Source organism: Lycorma delicatula, chromosome 8 (assembly GCF_047948215.1).
Source record: "Lycorma delicatula isolate Av1 chromosome 8, ASM4794821v1, whole genome shotgun sequence".
NCBI classification, from domain to species: Eukaryota; Metazoa; Arthropoda; class Insecta; order Hemiptera; family Fulgoridae; genus Lycorma; species Lycorma delicatula.
This window is the reverse complement of record NC_134462.1, coordinates 110,869,320-110,883,827: the sequence shown is the minus strand read 5'-3', so window position 1 is coordinate 110,883,827 and position 14,508 is coordinate 110,869,320. Positions and strand designations below refer to the sequence as shown.

Below are 14,508 nucleotides of genomic sequence, written 5' to 3'. Positions count from 1 at the left end.
ATAATTTTCTCACAATAAGATTTAATATTAAATAATAATAAAACAATTGATATTAACTTTTCACTTTTGAATTATTTTATACAGCGACTATTACTGATCTTGTTAACAATGCAAAAATGAAGCTTCCTTCAACAGGATTGGTGTACAAAACTACCTCAACCAGCGTATCTGGATCAACAAGAATCCTCATAGTACCTTTCAAAGTAGCCATCAACAAAGATTTTCCTTGAAAATATGTGCAGGTATTTTTAATGACTATCTTTTGGGTCCTGTCATTCTACCAAAAGCTTAAATGGAGAAAATTATCTTGCTCATTTAACCAAAAATCTTTCACGGTTTTTGGAAGACCTACCTCTACAATTAAGAGGAAATATGTGGTTTCATCACGATGGAGCTGCTGCAGATTTCAGTCAGTCGGTATCAGATTTCCTGCATGAAACTTTCCATGAAAAATGGATAGGCCGCGGAGGGCCAGTGCCCTGGCCTGCCCGAGCACCTCGCTTAAACTCTTTTGATTTCTATCTATGGGGCCATTTGAAACATATTATTGTTTATTCAACTCAACATTGAGGATCTTCAACAAAGGATCCAAAATGAGTTTCAAGAAATTAGGAATACTCCCGGAATTTTTGAACGGTTAAGACAATCTCTCAGTAAAAGACTGGAGACTTTTGTAATTTCTAATGGTGGTCACTTTGAACATCTCTGATAACTTTTAACAATTTTTATCTGTTTAATTAGACTTAATGTTGTATAATAATTAACGTAAGATTATCACAGTCATCAGTTGTTTTATTATTAGGTCTATTAATGTGAAAAAATTATTACTTAATTTGATACTAATTTACAATACTAGAATTAACAATAAATAAAAAGAATTAATATTTAATCGAATTGAACGTAAAGTGGAGGACATGAAAACAGACACAAAATTACATCAATTTTCTGCCATTGTTAACCGATTTAAAAAAATAAAATATAATTTTGTTCAAAATAAAAGGCTTAATATTTTAGCAAAACATGCATTTTGATAAAACTTATATTTACGTAGATATAACGGATTGAAAAATAAACATGGCATCCATTTTGTAATTTGCGAAGTATTTAATTCCTGATTTTTCTATAATTTTAAAAGTTTATTACCAAGACGCTAACCAAATATTAATATGATTCGTTTATCCGAAAAATATAAATAAAAATTTATATTTATATTATTATTATTATTATTATTATTATTAATATTATTTATTTATATTTTTAATAAAAATATAAATTTTTATTTAAAAATAATAAAATGGCGGACAGTGGGAGAACGAAGGAGAAATCGCCATTTTTCTTAAGGACATTTTTTGTTTAGTTTTACAAGTAGAATCAGAAAAAGTATATCCAGCCCACCATTTTAGAAACATCCTGTATAATAGGATATTTTGATATAATCTTTGGAAAGTCATTAGAGGAAAACTTCCTTTATCATATATCTCAAAATAACCAGCTGTTTATAATCCCATTTTGATCAGGACGTCAGCGATTATGAAATGACAACAACATTTATTGCATAAGATCAATAATAATAATAAAACCACAACGATTGCGAAAAATAAATAAAAGTTCAGTCGGGTATCAATTTTCACATTTATAGGCCTAGACCCAGGAACAACCCGGTTGTATATCGTATACTATTCTTCATATCAAATGTCGTGTGAATGAAATCACTTGTGCGGTATCTCCCTCGTTGATGGTTTCTTTATTTAGCTTATCTTTTCTTTTATTTATATTTTTTTAAACAAAATAAAAAGGATGACAGACCACGCCCTGTCTTACCTATTTCGTAGAATATATATATATATATATATATATATATATATGTGTGTGTGTGTGTGTATTGTTCACGCATACAGAAAACGTATGAGTATATTGCACGCTAAATAAGAAAAAGTAAAATACTTTCGCACAGTATTGTGCTCCACCTGGCCTAGCCTATATTTTTACTTTAAATAAAATTGAAAGCGTGCTTCCTTGTAATTTTTATATATAAATAAGCTTAACTAGTAATACGACTGTATTACCAGATCTTATTTATTACCCAGAAGGAAACTTTCGATTAAAATTATTTCACATGAAAATATTTAATTTACTGTTATTTTGTACCCCCCCCCCCCCCGCGGATTCGGGTTATAAAAATGCAACCAGTCAACTAAATAATAAATAAATTCCGTCACAATATGTTGGAATGTAACCTGAGATTTTAAAAAGGTCTGTGAGAGATGTTTACTATTCTTTTTTCTTAAATTTTCATCACCAGTATATTTTATTTAAATATATCCTTAGCAAACAAACTATAAAATCAACAGCAAGGAGAAATCTCACCAACCCTAGTTTGAAATGAAAAAAAAATTCTAGGAACATTATTTCGAAACTTTTTTCATTTCTTATTTACTTTTTTGATAAAATGTATCTTGAGGGAAAGAATTAAAATAAAAAATAAAAAGGGAGCAGGTGTAATTGTAAACCTACTATTTTAAATGCACCTGAACGAATAGATCACAAAAACTTAATTTTTTATTTGAAACTGCTTCAGTCGGTTCTCTTTTGGATAATAGATAAGAATTGACACTCGACTACTCAAAACTTCAAAAATACTTAAGCGATAATTATTAATTGAACGTAAAATCCGTAGATAATTCAAGGAGGGTAGTAATTTTGTTCCTGTTATCTATATTTAAAATATTCTCTTATTAATAAAACTAAAGCTTCTGTTTATACGTAATTTTCCCTTTTTTAAGGGCTACAGTTTTAAAGATTTTTATAAATTTCCCACTTTTGCCTTAAAGATTTCCCAAATTAATTTCGCATAATGTTAACAGATTGTTCTTTACCAATACAGTATTACTTTATTGATTATTTTTTAAATAATATTAATATAATGAAAAAAAATTACACTTGAATTTTCTTCATCAATGTTTAACGTTTCACAGATAAATGTTACTTTCCTGTCTGGATAGCACTAAAGCAGAGCTGTAGCTCTAGAATGGAAAGTATTGTAATCGGTCTAAATTGGGCATATGCAATTTTCATCGGATCTTGACATTTTGACACCTAAGGAACCCAAAAACCGGATGGAAATATTCCGGGTGTTAATGTTTGTGTGTGTTCGTTGTTGGCCTGTAAATCGCCTTATATCTTGGTCAGATTACTTCTATATATGGGGCATTGATGCCATTAAATTTTCAACTTAAAAGGTCAAGGAGAGAGGCTGTAGAGCAAGGTCGTACTCATTATCTCGAGATTTCGCCTAATTAAGATCATATTTTTCTTAGGCACATTTGTTAGCAATTAAAAAATAACAATATTTGCTAAAGTAAGCTTTTGTAAAATCGCACCCCTATCCCAAAAAATGCTCTAAACTACTGCTATGTTGTGACGTCACAAATGGGCGGTAGAATTAAATAAATTAATAATATTTAAAATATAAAAAGTTAACTCGGTCTTGCTGGGTCTAAAACTCTATCGCCTGGTTGACACGGTACCTGGTGCGTTAAGCCTCGTGGTTACACCAGTCTGCCAACCGTACAAGCGAAAGTTTTTCTATGCAAGTTGTGAAATTACATTAGTTTAGTTAGTGCCGACCATCGCGGCTAGTACCGCCACACCCGCACGATTAAATACGATATGCGCCCGCACTTGAATTAGAATCATTGAATTAAATAAACGAAAAAATGAATTTTTTTTAATTTAGATATATTGATTTATTAATAATTATTAACCTCTGTAAAAATTTTCTAATTAAAATGAAAAGTACATAAAATTTTATTTCACTAATAACTTCTGATTTTTTCATATTTTTTTATTGTTATTATTGAATTATTTATGGTAAATTTTTTTTTACAATTAGAGGTTAATAATTATTAATAAATCAATATATTTAAATTAAAAAAAAGTTAAAAAAATATATATGTATATGAAGTCGGATTCGAACCGATGTGCCTTCCCCTTGTAAGATCCATATATTTCATTGATTAAAATTTTATTTGGCTATAACTCTGGAACCAATGGAAATAAGTACCACTTATGATATAACGTTGAATAGCTCACAATCAGGGCTTATTACTGCAGTTAAGAAAAAGTCCAAAATCCAAATTGTTTTGAATTTTGAGTTTTTTTGGACACTTTAGGTCCAGTCGATTGCAACCAAGGGGAGGTGTACAACTAGATGTTACAACAGTCCTAAATCCAAAATTTCAACATCCTGCGGCTAATCGTTTTTGAGTTACGCGAGATGCAGACGTTACGCCAAAACTATTAGAAATGGATTCAGAGATGGTCAAAATGGATATTTCCGTTGAAATCTGAAAACCGAAGTTTTTCGCGATCACAAAAATGGATGTCTGTACAAATTCCTAGCTTATTTTATGTTTCATAAAAACATTCATGAAAATTTCCTGAAAGTGTACACAATTTTTACCTACTTTTGTCTAAAGATCAAATGTAGAAATTTTTAGATCCACATTTTCACTGTGAGAAATATCTTTCTCACAGTGAAAAATATTATAATATAATTTTCTAGATTATTTTTCTCATTTTTTTTCATGCCTAAGACTTGAAATTAACTGCTCGACAGTGGAAATTTCAAAAATGATTAACCGGAATAAATGTCCGTGTCTGTGGCGGAGTTATAGCGTCTCAGCCTTTTATTCGGAGCTACCGATTTCGAATCCTTATCAGGCATGGCATTTTTCATATGCTACGGGAATATGAAATGAAAATTTCATATTCCCGGGAATATGAAATTTTCATTTCATATTCCCGTGGCACAAGCTTGAAGCTTATGTGGTGAAATAATAAAAAAAAATTCCATTTACTTTTCGTTTTTTTTCAGGCTTAAAAAGTTAACAAATAAGGAGACTGAAAATTCTCATTAAAATTATTTGATAATCTTAAAGGTCGTTTCTTGTTTATTAATTTAAAAGCATTTAAATAAGTTACTACTGTTTAACTTCTTGATATCGCTTTCTCTGTTGGTTCTCTTCTATTATTACATTATACGTATATTTTGTATTAAATTAATTTTTATCAATTAAATTTTTTATTTTTTTAATCGTTAAATTTTACATTCTTTTACAAAAAAAAATTAATATCTTTAAAATCTAATAAGTACGGTATCTTATTTCACAATATGTTTTATTTTTATTTTCTCTTTCAATTTTGCATTCATACCACTTATCCGAAAGATTATGATTTAAAAATTCGTTAACTTTCAAAGATTTCATTCGTTAAGAAAAATAAAAAATAAATAAACTAAAAATGTACATTAAATTGTATCATTAGAAATTTCTTTTAGATTATTTTTTTCTCATTCTAAAAGAAAACTGCCGGATTTTTTTCCCTTTTTTTAACCAACTTCTAAAAAGAAGAAGCTTATCAATTCAACCTACTTTTAAGTGAGAATTCAAAGAGTATTTGTTTGAAAGGTTGCATTAATTACATATAGAAAATTCGATTAACATACTACCAGAAGGAAGAGAATCAAAAGATACTACCTGAGTCTAAAGAATTTTTGACTGGTAGTCAAAAATTCTTTAGACTCAGTATTTTTAATAAATTTATATGTATAAACTACATTTAAAAAAATAATCATATTTCGAATTCCAGAGAACGTTAGTTCACGATTTGTTGTAATACTTTTTAAATTCTTTTCAATCTTTTTGGTGTTTTATGTTAACATATAGGTGGGATCGGGCCACGAAGAGTAGGTGGACCCACCGCCTTATTGAGGACATTAGGGGATGGTGCCGGAGGACCCATGGCACGCAGAGTTTTGAGTTAACGCAATTCCTGGCGGATCACGGGGGATTCAGGTCTTATTTATATAGATTCGGGTTCGATCAATCTGAAAATTGTCCAGAATACGAGGTGGAAGAGACCCCCCAACATGTTTTCTTTTTGTGTCCGTGATTCTCCATAGAACGTAGAGAGATGCTCGGCAACCTGAGACGTGAGTACATGTTTCGCCCTGAAGATACCCTACGATTCCTATTACAAGGTGAGGCACAGTGGAAGACTGTGGAAAGATTCGTCAGGACGGTCATGAGGAAGCTCTAATTGTATGAGGATTCCCGCAGAGGAGAGTGGCGCCGGAGGGCGCGAGGGCGGACAGGTCCTCCGCTAAGTGCCTAGAGGGCCCCCGTACGTGTGGGGGTCGCCTGGCTGAAATGAGGCCGGGTACACTCTGGTCGTGGGTCTGATGGTGACTACTGGTAAGTGGTGTGACTATTTAAGGTTTCTGTCTTGACGGCTGTGTGGGTGTGTAACGCGTGGGTGTTGTGGATGTTAGTAGCTTGTCCTGTTTTCTACAGGTTCTTGTGTGTTGTTGTCGGTGTATGTATTTGACGTGCTGTATGTGTTGTTTGTGTGATGTGTAACATTGTTGGATTGTTATGACCGTGTGTGCGGGCGATTCCCCCTTCTTCTGATAAAATGTTTTTATAAGCAGTCCAAGGAAGGGGGAAGCCAAGGGTGGAGAAATAGTCGGTAGTGCGCAGGTATACATACGCCCTTGGTTATGACTGGCGGAACCTGTTAGCGAACCCGATACTGCTTAGGCGTCCGCGGAAGAAAAAAAAAGTTGAGGCAAGTATCTCGGCTTTGTGTTTCTTCAAAGAACGTTTTTGTATAAGTCAGTGATTTTTGTAAGCTTACCTACATTATAATAAAACAAAAAAAATCCTTTTTTTTAATTCATTTAAAACTTCCGAAGGTTCTGAGGTTCAACTCCTAGTAAAAGTTAGTTACTTTTACACGGATTTAATTGGTAGACAATGGATAGCGGTGTAGTTTGGTGACTGGGGTTCAATTAACCACACATCGCAGAAATGATCATCGGCCTGAGTCTGTACAAGACTGTATCTCATTTACACGTCATAAATATCATTCTCATCTTATTGGACCAGGGTGTGAGGGGGTTGCTTATTGTTCGTTACTAGAATAGATTGCAACGTACAATTGGTCAAAATCGGTCCAGTAGTTCTGAATATTAAGGTGATTTAGGTGTACGTGTGTGTGTGCGTTCGGTGTCACACATCGAACACACACACGTACATACGAACATTATCATACGGAAAATTTCCATCCGGTTTTTTGGGTTCCTTAGATGTCAAAATGCCATATCCGGTGAAACCTGCATATGCCCAAACTAAACCGATTACAATACTTCCCTTCTATAGCTATATAGCACTACAGCGCTATCTAGCCGGGAAAGTAAAATGAAAATTTATCCAATAGAAGTAATATTTTTACGGTTATTTATTACTACAGAAATTACCTTGAGTTCCAGGCCTAAGTATAATTTACAATATGCACTTTATTATATACGTTTATGATTTCTAAATGTAAACAAAGGTTATCTTATCAAGTGGGTGTATGGGGTATGTGAGTTTACAGTGGTGATAAAAAACAATTGCAAGCTATGCCGATCAAATGATTTAATCTATTGTACAGTGTTAATCGTAAATTACTTTATTCACATGATATTTGTTACATATATAAAAATATATTTAGAAGACTTAAGGTTGTTAAGGTTGTTGTCGGCGTATGTATTTGACGTGCTGTATGTGTTGCTTCCAGTAGTGTTGTTTGTGTGATGTGTAACATTGTTGGATTGTTACGACCATGTGTGCGGGCGATTCCCCCTTCTTCTGATGAAATGTTTTTATAAGCAGTCCAAGGAAGGGGGAAGCCAAGGGTGGAGAAATAGTCGGTAGTGCGCAGGTATACATACGCCCTTGGTTATGACTGGCGGAACCTGTTAGCGAACCCGATACTGCTTAGGCGTCCGCGGAAGAAAAAAAAAGTTGAGGCAAGTATCTCGGCTTTGTGTTTCTTCAAAGAACGTTTTTGTATAAGTCAGTGATTTTTTTTACATGCATCTTTACTTTTTTTACTGCATCTTTAAATGCATGCATCTTTACTTTTCTCTAGTATCTGGCCTCGCTTTGTTTATGTTACCATGTATAAGTGTTTTAGTGTGTGTGCGAGTTTTGTTTATGTTACATGTTGTTTATTAGATACGGTGTTGTGGTTATGGGTTTAGTTTTGCGCTAATAATTATCGTTTGGATGAGCACATCACCCGTATTATTTTTTTTACGTTAATTAATGTTTTAACATTTAGTCATTTGTTGTGTTTCTGGAGCAAGACGGCCAACATAAGTTTATTATTATTAGCGTATTAAAATAAAAAGTATATATATATCCAACGCATGTATAACCTACCGATTGTTGTATTTGTAAATATAAATGAAATATCCAACTAGTTTTGTAATTGGGTAAAAGTATAAATACTGCTATATCCAAATATTATGAAAACATCTCCCCCTAACTTTTCTTTAATGGATTTTCAGAAGATGAATGGGATTGTAATTACTATATTAATGATATAATAACGAGATTTACTATATCATTTTAAGATACTATAACTTAAATAGTCATCGTAGATGTAGGATTCTCAAAACCCAATACAGAACGGTCTTATGCGGATCGTATATTTATCCTGTGAAAGTAATGAGTAGGATCGTACCATTCGGATAATACGATAATGTTGTGTAAGGTTATGTTTCTTTGTTTTAGAACGTATGTGTTTTCTCTTATATTATTTTCTAAATGTTTTGTTAATATTGAGGCTACACTGTTGTGGGTCAGTGGTTATTCTTAAAACCGCATTATTCGTATTAATTTGATGCTTTAGTTGGCAATAAATTAATTTTTATATATACTAGAAAAAAGTTATACGCCGCGAAAATGTTACATGATTTATGCTTCATTACGCATGATTTGATTAAATAATTATTTTTGCCAATTGTAATTAAATAACCTTCATGAATTTAGCGTATTAACAACAACGAAAGCTTCAAAATCCTGAACAATTTAGTTGTTTCTTGAATTCTGATTTTTTAACAGCTCTAACCCAATTGTTTTTCTTTTTTATCCTAAAAACACAAATATAATTTCAGATAAATCGTTTGTATCAAGAAGTATAAATCATTCGAACGACTAAATCATTCAAACGAATGAATTGTTTGTGTGCTGGGCGTAGTTACCCGATGCACCACCATTGATCCGCTCTGCGCCAATAGCAACTAAAATAAAAATGTGAGCACGTACAAACAAACAAACCCACGCACCATCCCTTTAACTTTCTTGTACGAAATAAAGGAAGTATTGTGATCGAAAAAAATGTCGGCTTTCAGATTTTAACGGAAATATCCATTTTGACGATCCCTGAATCCATTTTGACTAGTTTCGGCGTGACGTCTGTACGTATGTATGTATGTATGTCATATAACTCATAAACTATTAACCGTAGATTGGTTTAATTTTGGATTTTGGCCTGTTGTAACATCTAGTTGTGCAACTCCGTTTTTGATTACAATCGATAGAACAAAAGTGTCCAAAAAAGCCCAAAATCCAAAAAAAAGTAATTAGAATTTTTTCTTAACAGCAGTAATAAGCCCTCATTGACAACTTTTCAACGATATATCATAAGTGGTAATTTTTTTCATTGGTTCCAGAGTTATAGCCAAAACAGATTGTAATTAAAGAAATATTTGGATCTTACAAGGGAAAGGCACACCGGTTCGAATTAGATCTTTTTTTTAACGTTTTTTTAAATTTAAATATATTGATTTATTAATAATTATTAACCTCTGATTGAAAAAAAATATGAAAAAAAATCAGATGCTATTAATGAAATAAAATATTATATACTTTTCATTTTAATTATAAAGTTTTTACAGAGGTTAATAATTATTAATAAATCATACATTTACATAAAAAAATATGCGTATGAAATCGGATTCGAACCGATGTGTGTGAGGTTACGGATCCGACACGTTTTCACATATACCACATAACTACTTGAGCAACGTGAAACAAATTTAATACATAAATTAATATAAAATGCTGATATGGACACCACAAAAAATGTGGAGTCCACCACAATGCAATTGTGTAACTGTCAACTTTATTAAAGAATTGGAGGATCGTATCTCATTTTCAGATGAAATAAGTTTAAATGAAGTGCATCAAAAAATGTTTATGTGTAATTTAATAGGCGTAATAGGAAGTCATGTGGTGTCCACATCAGATTTTTATGGAGTGATAATTTTTAAAGGAGAGTGAATTCAAAATATTCGAGTGTTGGTTAATTTGTTCGCTTCAAATTTTGGAGCCGTTGATTGATTAGATTCATTTTTTTTACCTGGTGTATTGATTTAATTCTGAAGATGTTTATGAAACATTTTTTTTGGATTGAAATACCTCTTTTGTGAGACTGTTTTAAGTTTACTTGTTTCTATTTTGGTTGGTCCTTACCTACTTTTTTTTTGATAGAAGAATAGTTATTTTATTTTTTGATGAACAGGAAGAATTAAAACCGATAAGAAGTAGATTAATTTTTAAAAAAATAATTTTTTAAATCACTGACTAAATAATATTCTGTAAGAAATATCTTCACGGTACCAAATATGAAATTTAGAAAATTGATTGAATTTTATTTTGATATTTTAATTATCCAAACCTCGTAAACTTTACCCGACTTATCAATGATTTTATGGAAGAATTAAACATAATTTTGGTACGAAGTAAGTTTTTGTAGTTAGTGAGTGCTTTGTCGACCTATACATACTACACTCATGTAAAATTAAAGTTTCATGTGTTAATCGATAAAATAAGTTTTATTTTTTTTATTGTTTTACAAATTTTATATCCACCTCTTCATTTTGAGAGAAAAATAACTTTTAATTTGTTTGTACTCAGAAAACGTTTTTGAAAATTTAGGAATTTTAATATTTAAATTTTATTTTGATAATCGAGAGCTATGAGATATAAATCATAAAAAAAATTAGTTGCTTTTGTTTGAATCTAGACAGTGGATACCGGTGTACTTTGGTGGTCGGAGGTTCAACAACCACAAGTCTCAGGAATGGTCGGCCTGAGTATCTACAAGGCTAGACCTCCTTTACGTGTCATATACATCATCCTCATCTCATTGAGTTGTGGAGAGTTGATTATTGTTCATTAATTGAACAGATTGCAAAATATTCATGAAAAAAAATTATTTTGGTAATCATTACTTGACCAGCGTAGTCCGAAAAGTCATTCAATACTTTGCCAGTTTTTTTATTTCACATCCTCAAAATGTATTTCAACAAAGAATTTCGGTAAATAAAAATAATAATTTTAAATACCTTTCCTTGGAAGTTTTATTTTTCATTTCGTACGGGGAATTTTACCTTTAATAATAAACTAAGTTTATTACTTAACTGTATTTAGCGACATATAACTTGGCGGGTGACTTTGCCATCTTATTACGTCGTTAATAAATATTGTAAAGAAAATTTAATTACAACATTGGAATCATCAATACTTTTCTGCGTAAAATATATAAAACAACATTTGCGTGCTGTTTTCTTTTTATTGGTATAAAAATAGAAAAATACAGGATTTTTCAGTAGATTTTCAGAAAAGAATAATATTTAGACAGTTATAAAAAAATGACACGCCGCAAAAAGATTTGAGTTATCTAATTCTTATTAATCACTAAGTACTATTAACAGTCCGATTAAAATATATTTAAAATGCCTATTGGTTTTTTAAAGTGACAAATGAAAAAGTATTGCGGCAAATAGATGAAGAAAGAAGCATTTGGATAAATATAGTTAAAGAAGAGACAAACATCAAACCAGTCAAATGACTGAAGACAAAAAAAAAATTGGTTTTTTTAAAAATATAAGCGCATTCCGAGATTTAATGTGCATTTTATGATACATTTGATATTGTTGGAATCGTCGGTGCAACTCAAATTTAATTATAAAAATTTAAATCAAAATAAAATTATGGAGACTAATAACGGATTTAGATTTGAAACTACTTTATGAATTAAAAAGTCAAGCGTGGAATGTAGTTTCTCCGTTTAAATACACACAATTAAAACTGAACACACTTCCTGCTGCAAGTAATAAAATACGGACTTTTTGTACTTTTTTTGTTTCTTTCTTTCTTACTGCGTAGGCTTATCAAATATTTAATAATCTATGAAGATACTTTTATTTAACAAGTAAATTGAAATTAAAAAATATTAATAAATACCGTACAATGAATATCTGGATGTTCACGAGAAGAAGAAACGCATGAAGATATGTTTGAACATATCTTCTGGAGGTTATGAAAAAAGTAATATTTATCGAGGAAACCTACGCAGCCTCAAATAACTTCTACTCGTGACTGCTATTTTTTTTAATTTTCATAGGAACCATTATCAAAATATGGTAAATTAAAAATGATTTAAAATATATTTTGAATTATTTTAATAATTTTTGGAATGATTTTTTATAATCTATTTTAACAGAATTTCTTAAAAAAAGTGAACTTTAGTTCGAATGAATTAGATTATAATTACCTTTCTGTCTAATTTGAGCTCAGGTACTCCATGTAAACGTCGATATTCATTGTGCGCTAATAGACATTCACTAGCAAAATCTTGCCTGATTTGTCCAGTACCTCCTGCGTCGTTTTGCTGTCTTTCTCTTAAATGATGTGTTGTCGGTGTAATTGAACCGTCAGTCCCTCCACTTGCGCCATTAATACCATTTACTCCCTTTATCTAAATTAAACATAAAATAGAAAAAAAAAACAATCAATAAATCATAATAAAAACTAAAATCTTGTCTATATACACTGGTTAAAATGCCCTCTATTCCTGATATGTATTCATTTTCTACAAAATTAAAGGCAATTGTGAACTGTTATCCCAATTTACGTTTGTTATAAATCTGTTCAAACATCAGGAAAACAACTGTAACTGCTGTAATTGTACGTATGTCATTACAAAGAGGAGAATTTTGAGAATGAATAATATTATAAAACTTTAAAAAAATTTTCTTTATACTTTTTAATCGTACTTTAATCAAATTATTATTGTCAAGTTTTGTCATTTTTTTTATGTCAAACGGCTATCGGATTTGTCATCTGCGACCCCGCATAGCCGTTTTGCCGATTTTGCAATTTTTTATACCTGCACCCTTAATTTCCAGTCTTAATTTACCTCCGTACGGGAGGATTTTTGCAAAAATAATGGTGGAATATTGTATTGTCATCTCACCTTAGTAACTTAGCAAAATTTCATCAATTGCCAATGTCAGGAAGTATGTTAAATTAAGGATGCAAGATTTGAGGACAAAACATGAAAAAAGAACATTTTGAATTAAAGAAACACAAGTACAATAAAAGAACATATACATATTTACTTTATTGATAAAATAATTGATGCACACCTCATTGGTGGGTTATGGTAGTAGACAGACTTGATATTTTTTGCATGCTACAAAAATTAATTTCTTTTAATTAAAAAAAAAAAGAAAACGGAGTTGGATATGTGTAATTGGGTGTAGATCGGTAATTGCTGTAGAGAGTATAAATAAACTATAATAATTATCTATGTTTGAGAGCTGAATTATTAGTAGATGGTAATATTTCCTCACAAAGTGGTCTAAAATTCCATTTCTTTTCATAGTTTTTTACTTAATTTTTTCGGTCTTACACAGAGTTAGGCGGAATATATTTGGTAGAAATTCCAATGTTTTAAACATTTATTAAATTTAAAATTGCATGAGAATTATTTTGGCAGAATGTAACGTAAACGTGAACGGGGTTCAAGGAAACAAAAAAAAAAAAATTATCACTAAAAGAGGGTCTAGCCTCCTTATATATATATATATATATATATATATATATATATATATATATACAGGGTTCAGAACCTGCACCCTCAGGGACGACCTGAATGCCCGGGTGAACCCCGGAGCCAACTCAGGGGCTCCTCGGGGCTTACTTCAGGACTGCAGAGCCCGCTTTTTTCGCCATTCCCGTCTAACCAGCGGGCGGAGCCCCCTGGATCCCCGCACACTTTGTTATCTTTACGACTGTGAGAATAATACTGTTAAATAACAGTTAAAATAATTAGGCTTTATAGAAACATGAAAAAGAAACTAATTTACAAAAGTAAGAATAATGGTAGCTTTAGTAATAACTAAAGTACACACAACTTTGACGACGAAAATTTATAACTTATTTCTTTGCCGTGGAGGTAGAAATATAATAATGAAGTAAAAGAATTAATCTGTTTTGCCTTAATGAATATCTTTAATTTACAACTTTATCCTTCTTGGGGGTGAACAAATAATGAATATTTTAAATATTTTAACCTTCAAAGGAGCTAGAGGCTCGGTCTGCATCTTAAAACCTTCCATGGTATAATACAAATGAATCCTGAAAATTTGTTCCATTTTTCGAGATGAAATATATCTAAAAATCTTCTCAGTTATGCCAAGAAACATCGGTAAAAATTTTGTTGTAATTGATGTAGTTTTTTTGTTTATCTCGAATAAACAAAAACTCTTTTCCTCTTTATAAAATAGCGTATACATATACATATACATATAAATGAGTATATTAAAAA

The 14,508-nt window shown here is 31.1% G+C and overlaps 1 protein-coding gene across 2 annotated transcripts in view; it reads right to left on the bottom strand.

The window, feature by feature from the left end:
- The window catches only part of LOC142328952 (uncharacterized), a 313,857-nt gene that overhangs the window by 98,312 nt on the left and 201,037 nt on the right, over positions 1-14,508 (bottom strand). For both annotated transcript variants that reach the window (XM_075373152.1, XM_075373151.1), the window contains exon 5: positions 12,451-12,654. In XM_075373152.1, coding sequence (XP_075229267.1) covers positions 12,451-12,654 — 204 coding nt within the window. The remainder of the gene's footprint in view (positions 1-12,450; positions 12,655-14,508) is intronic.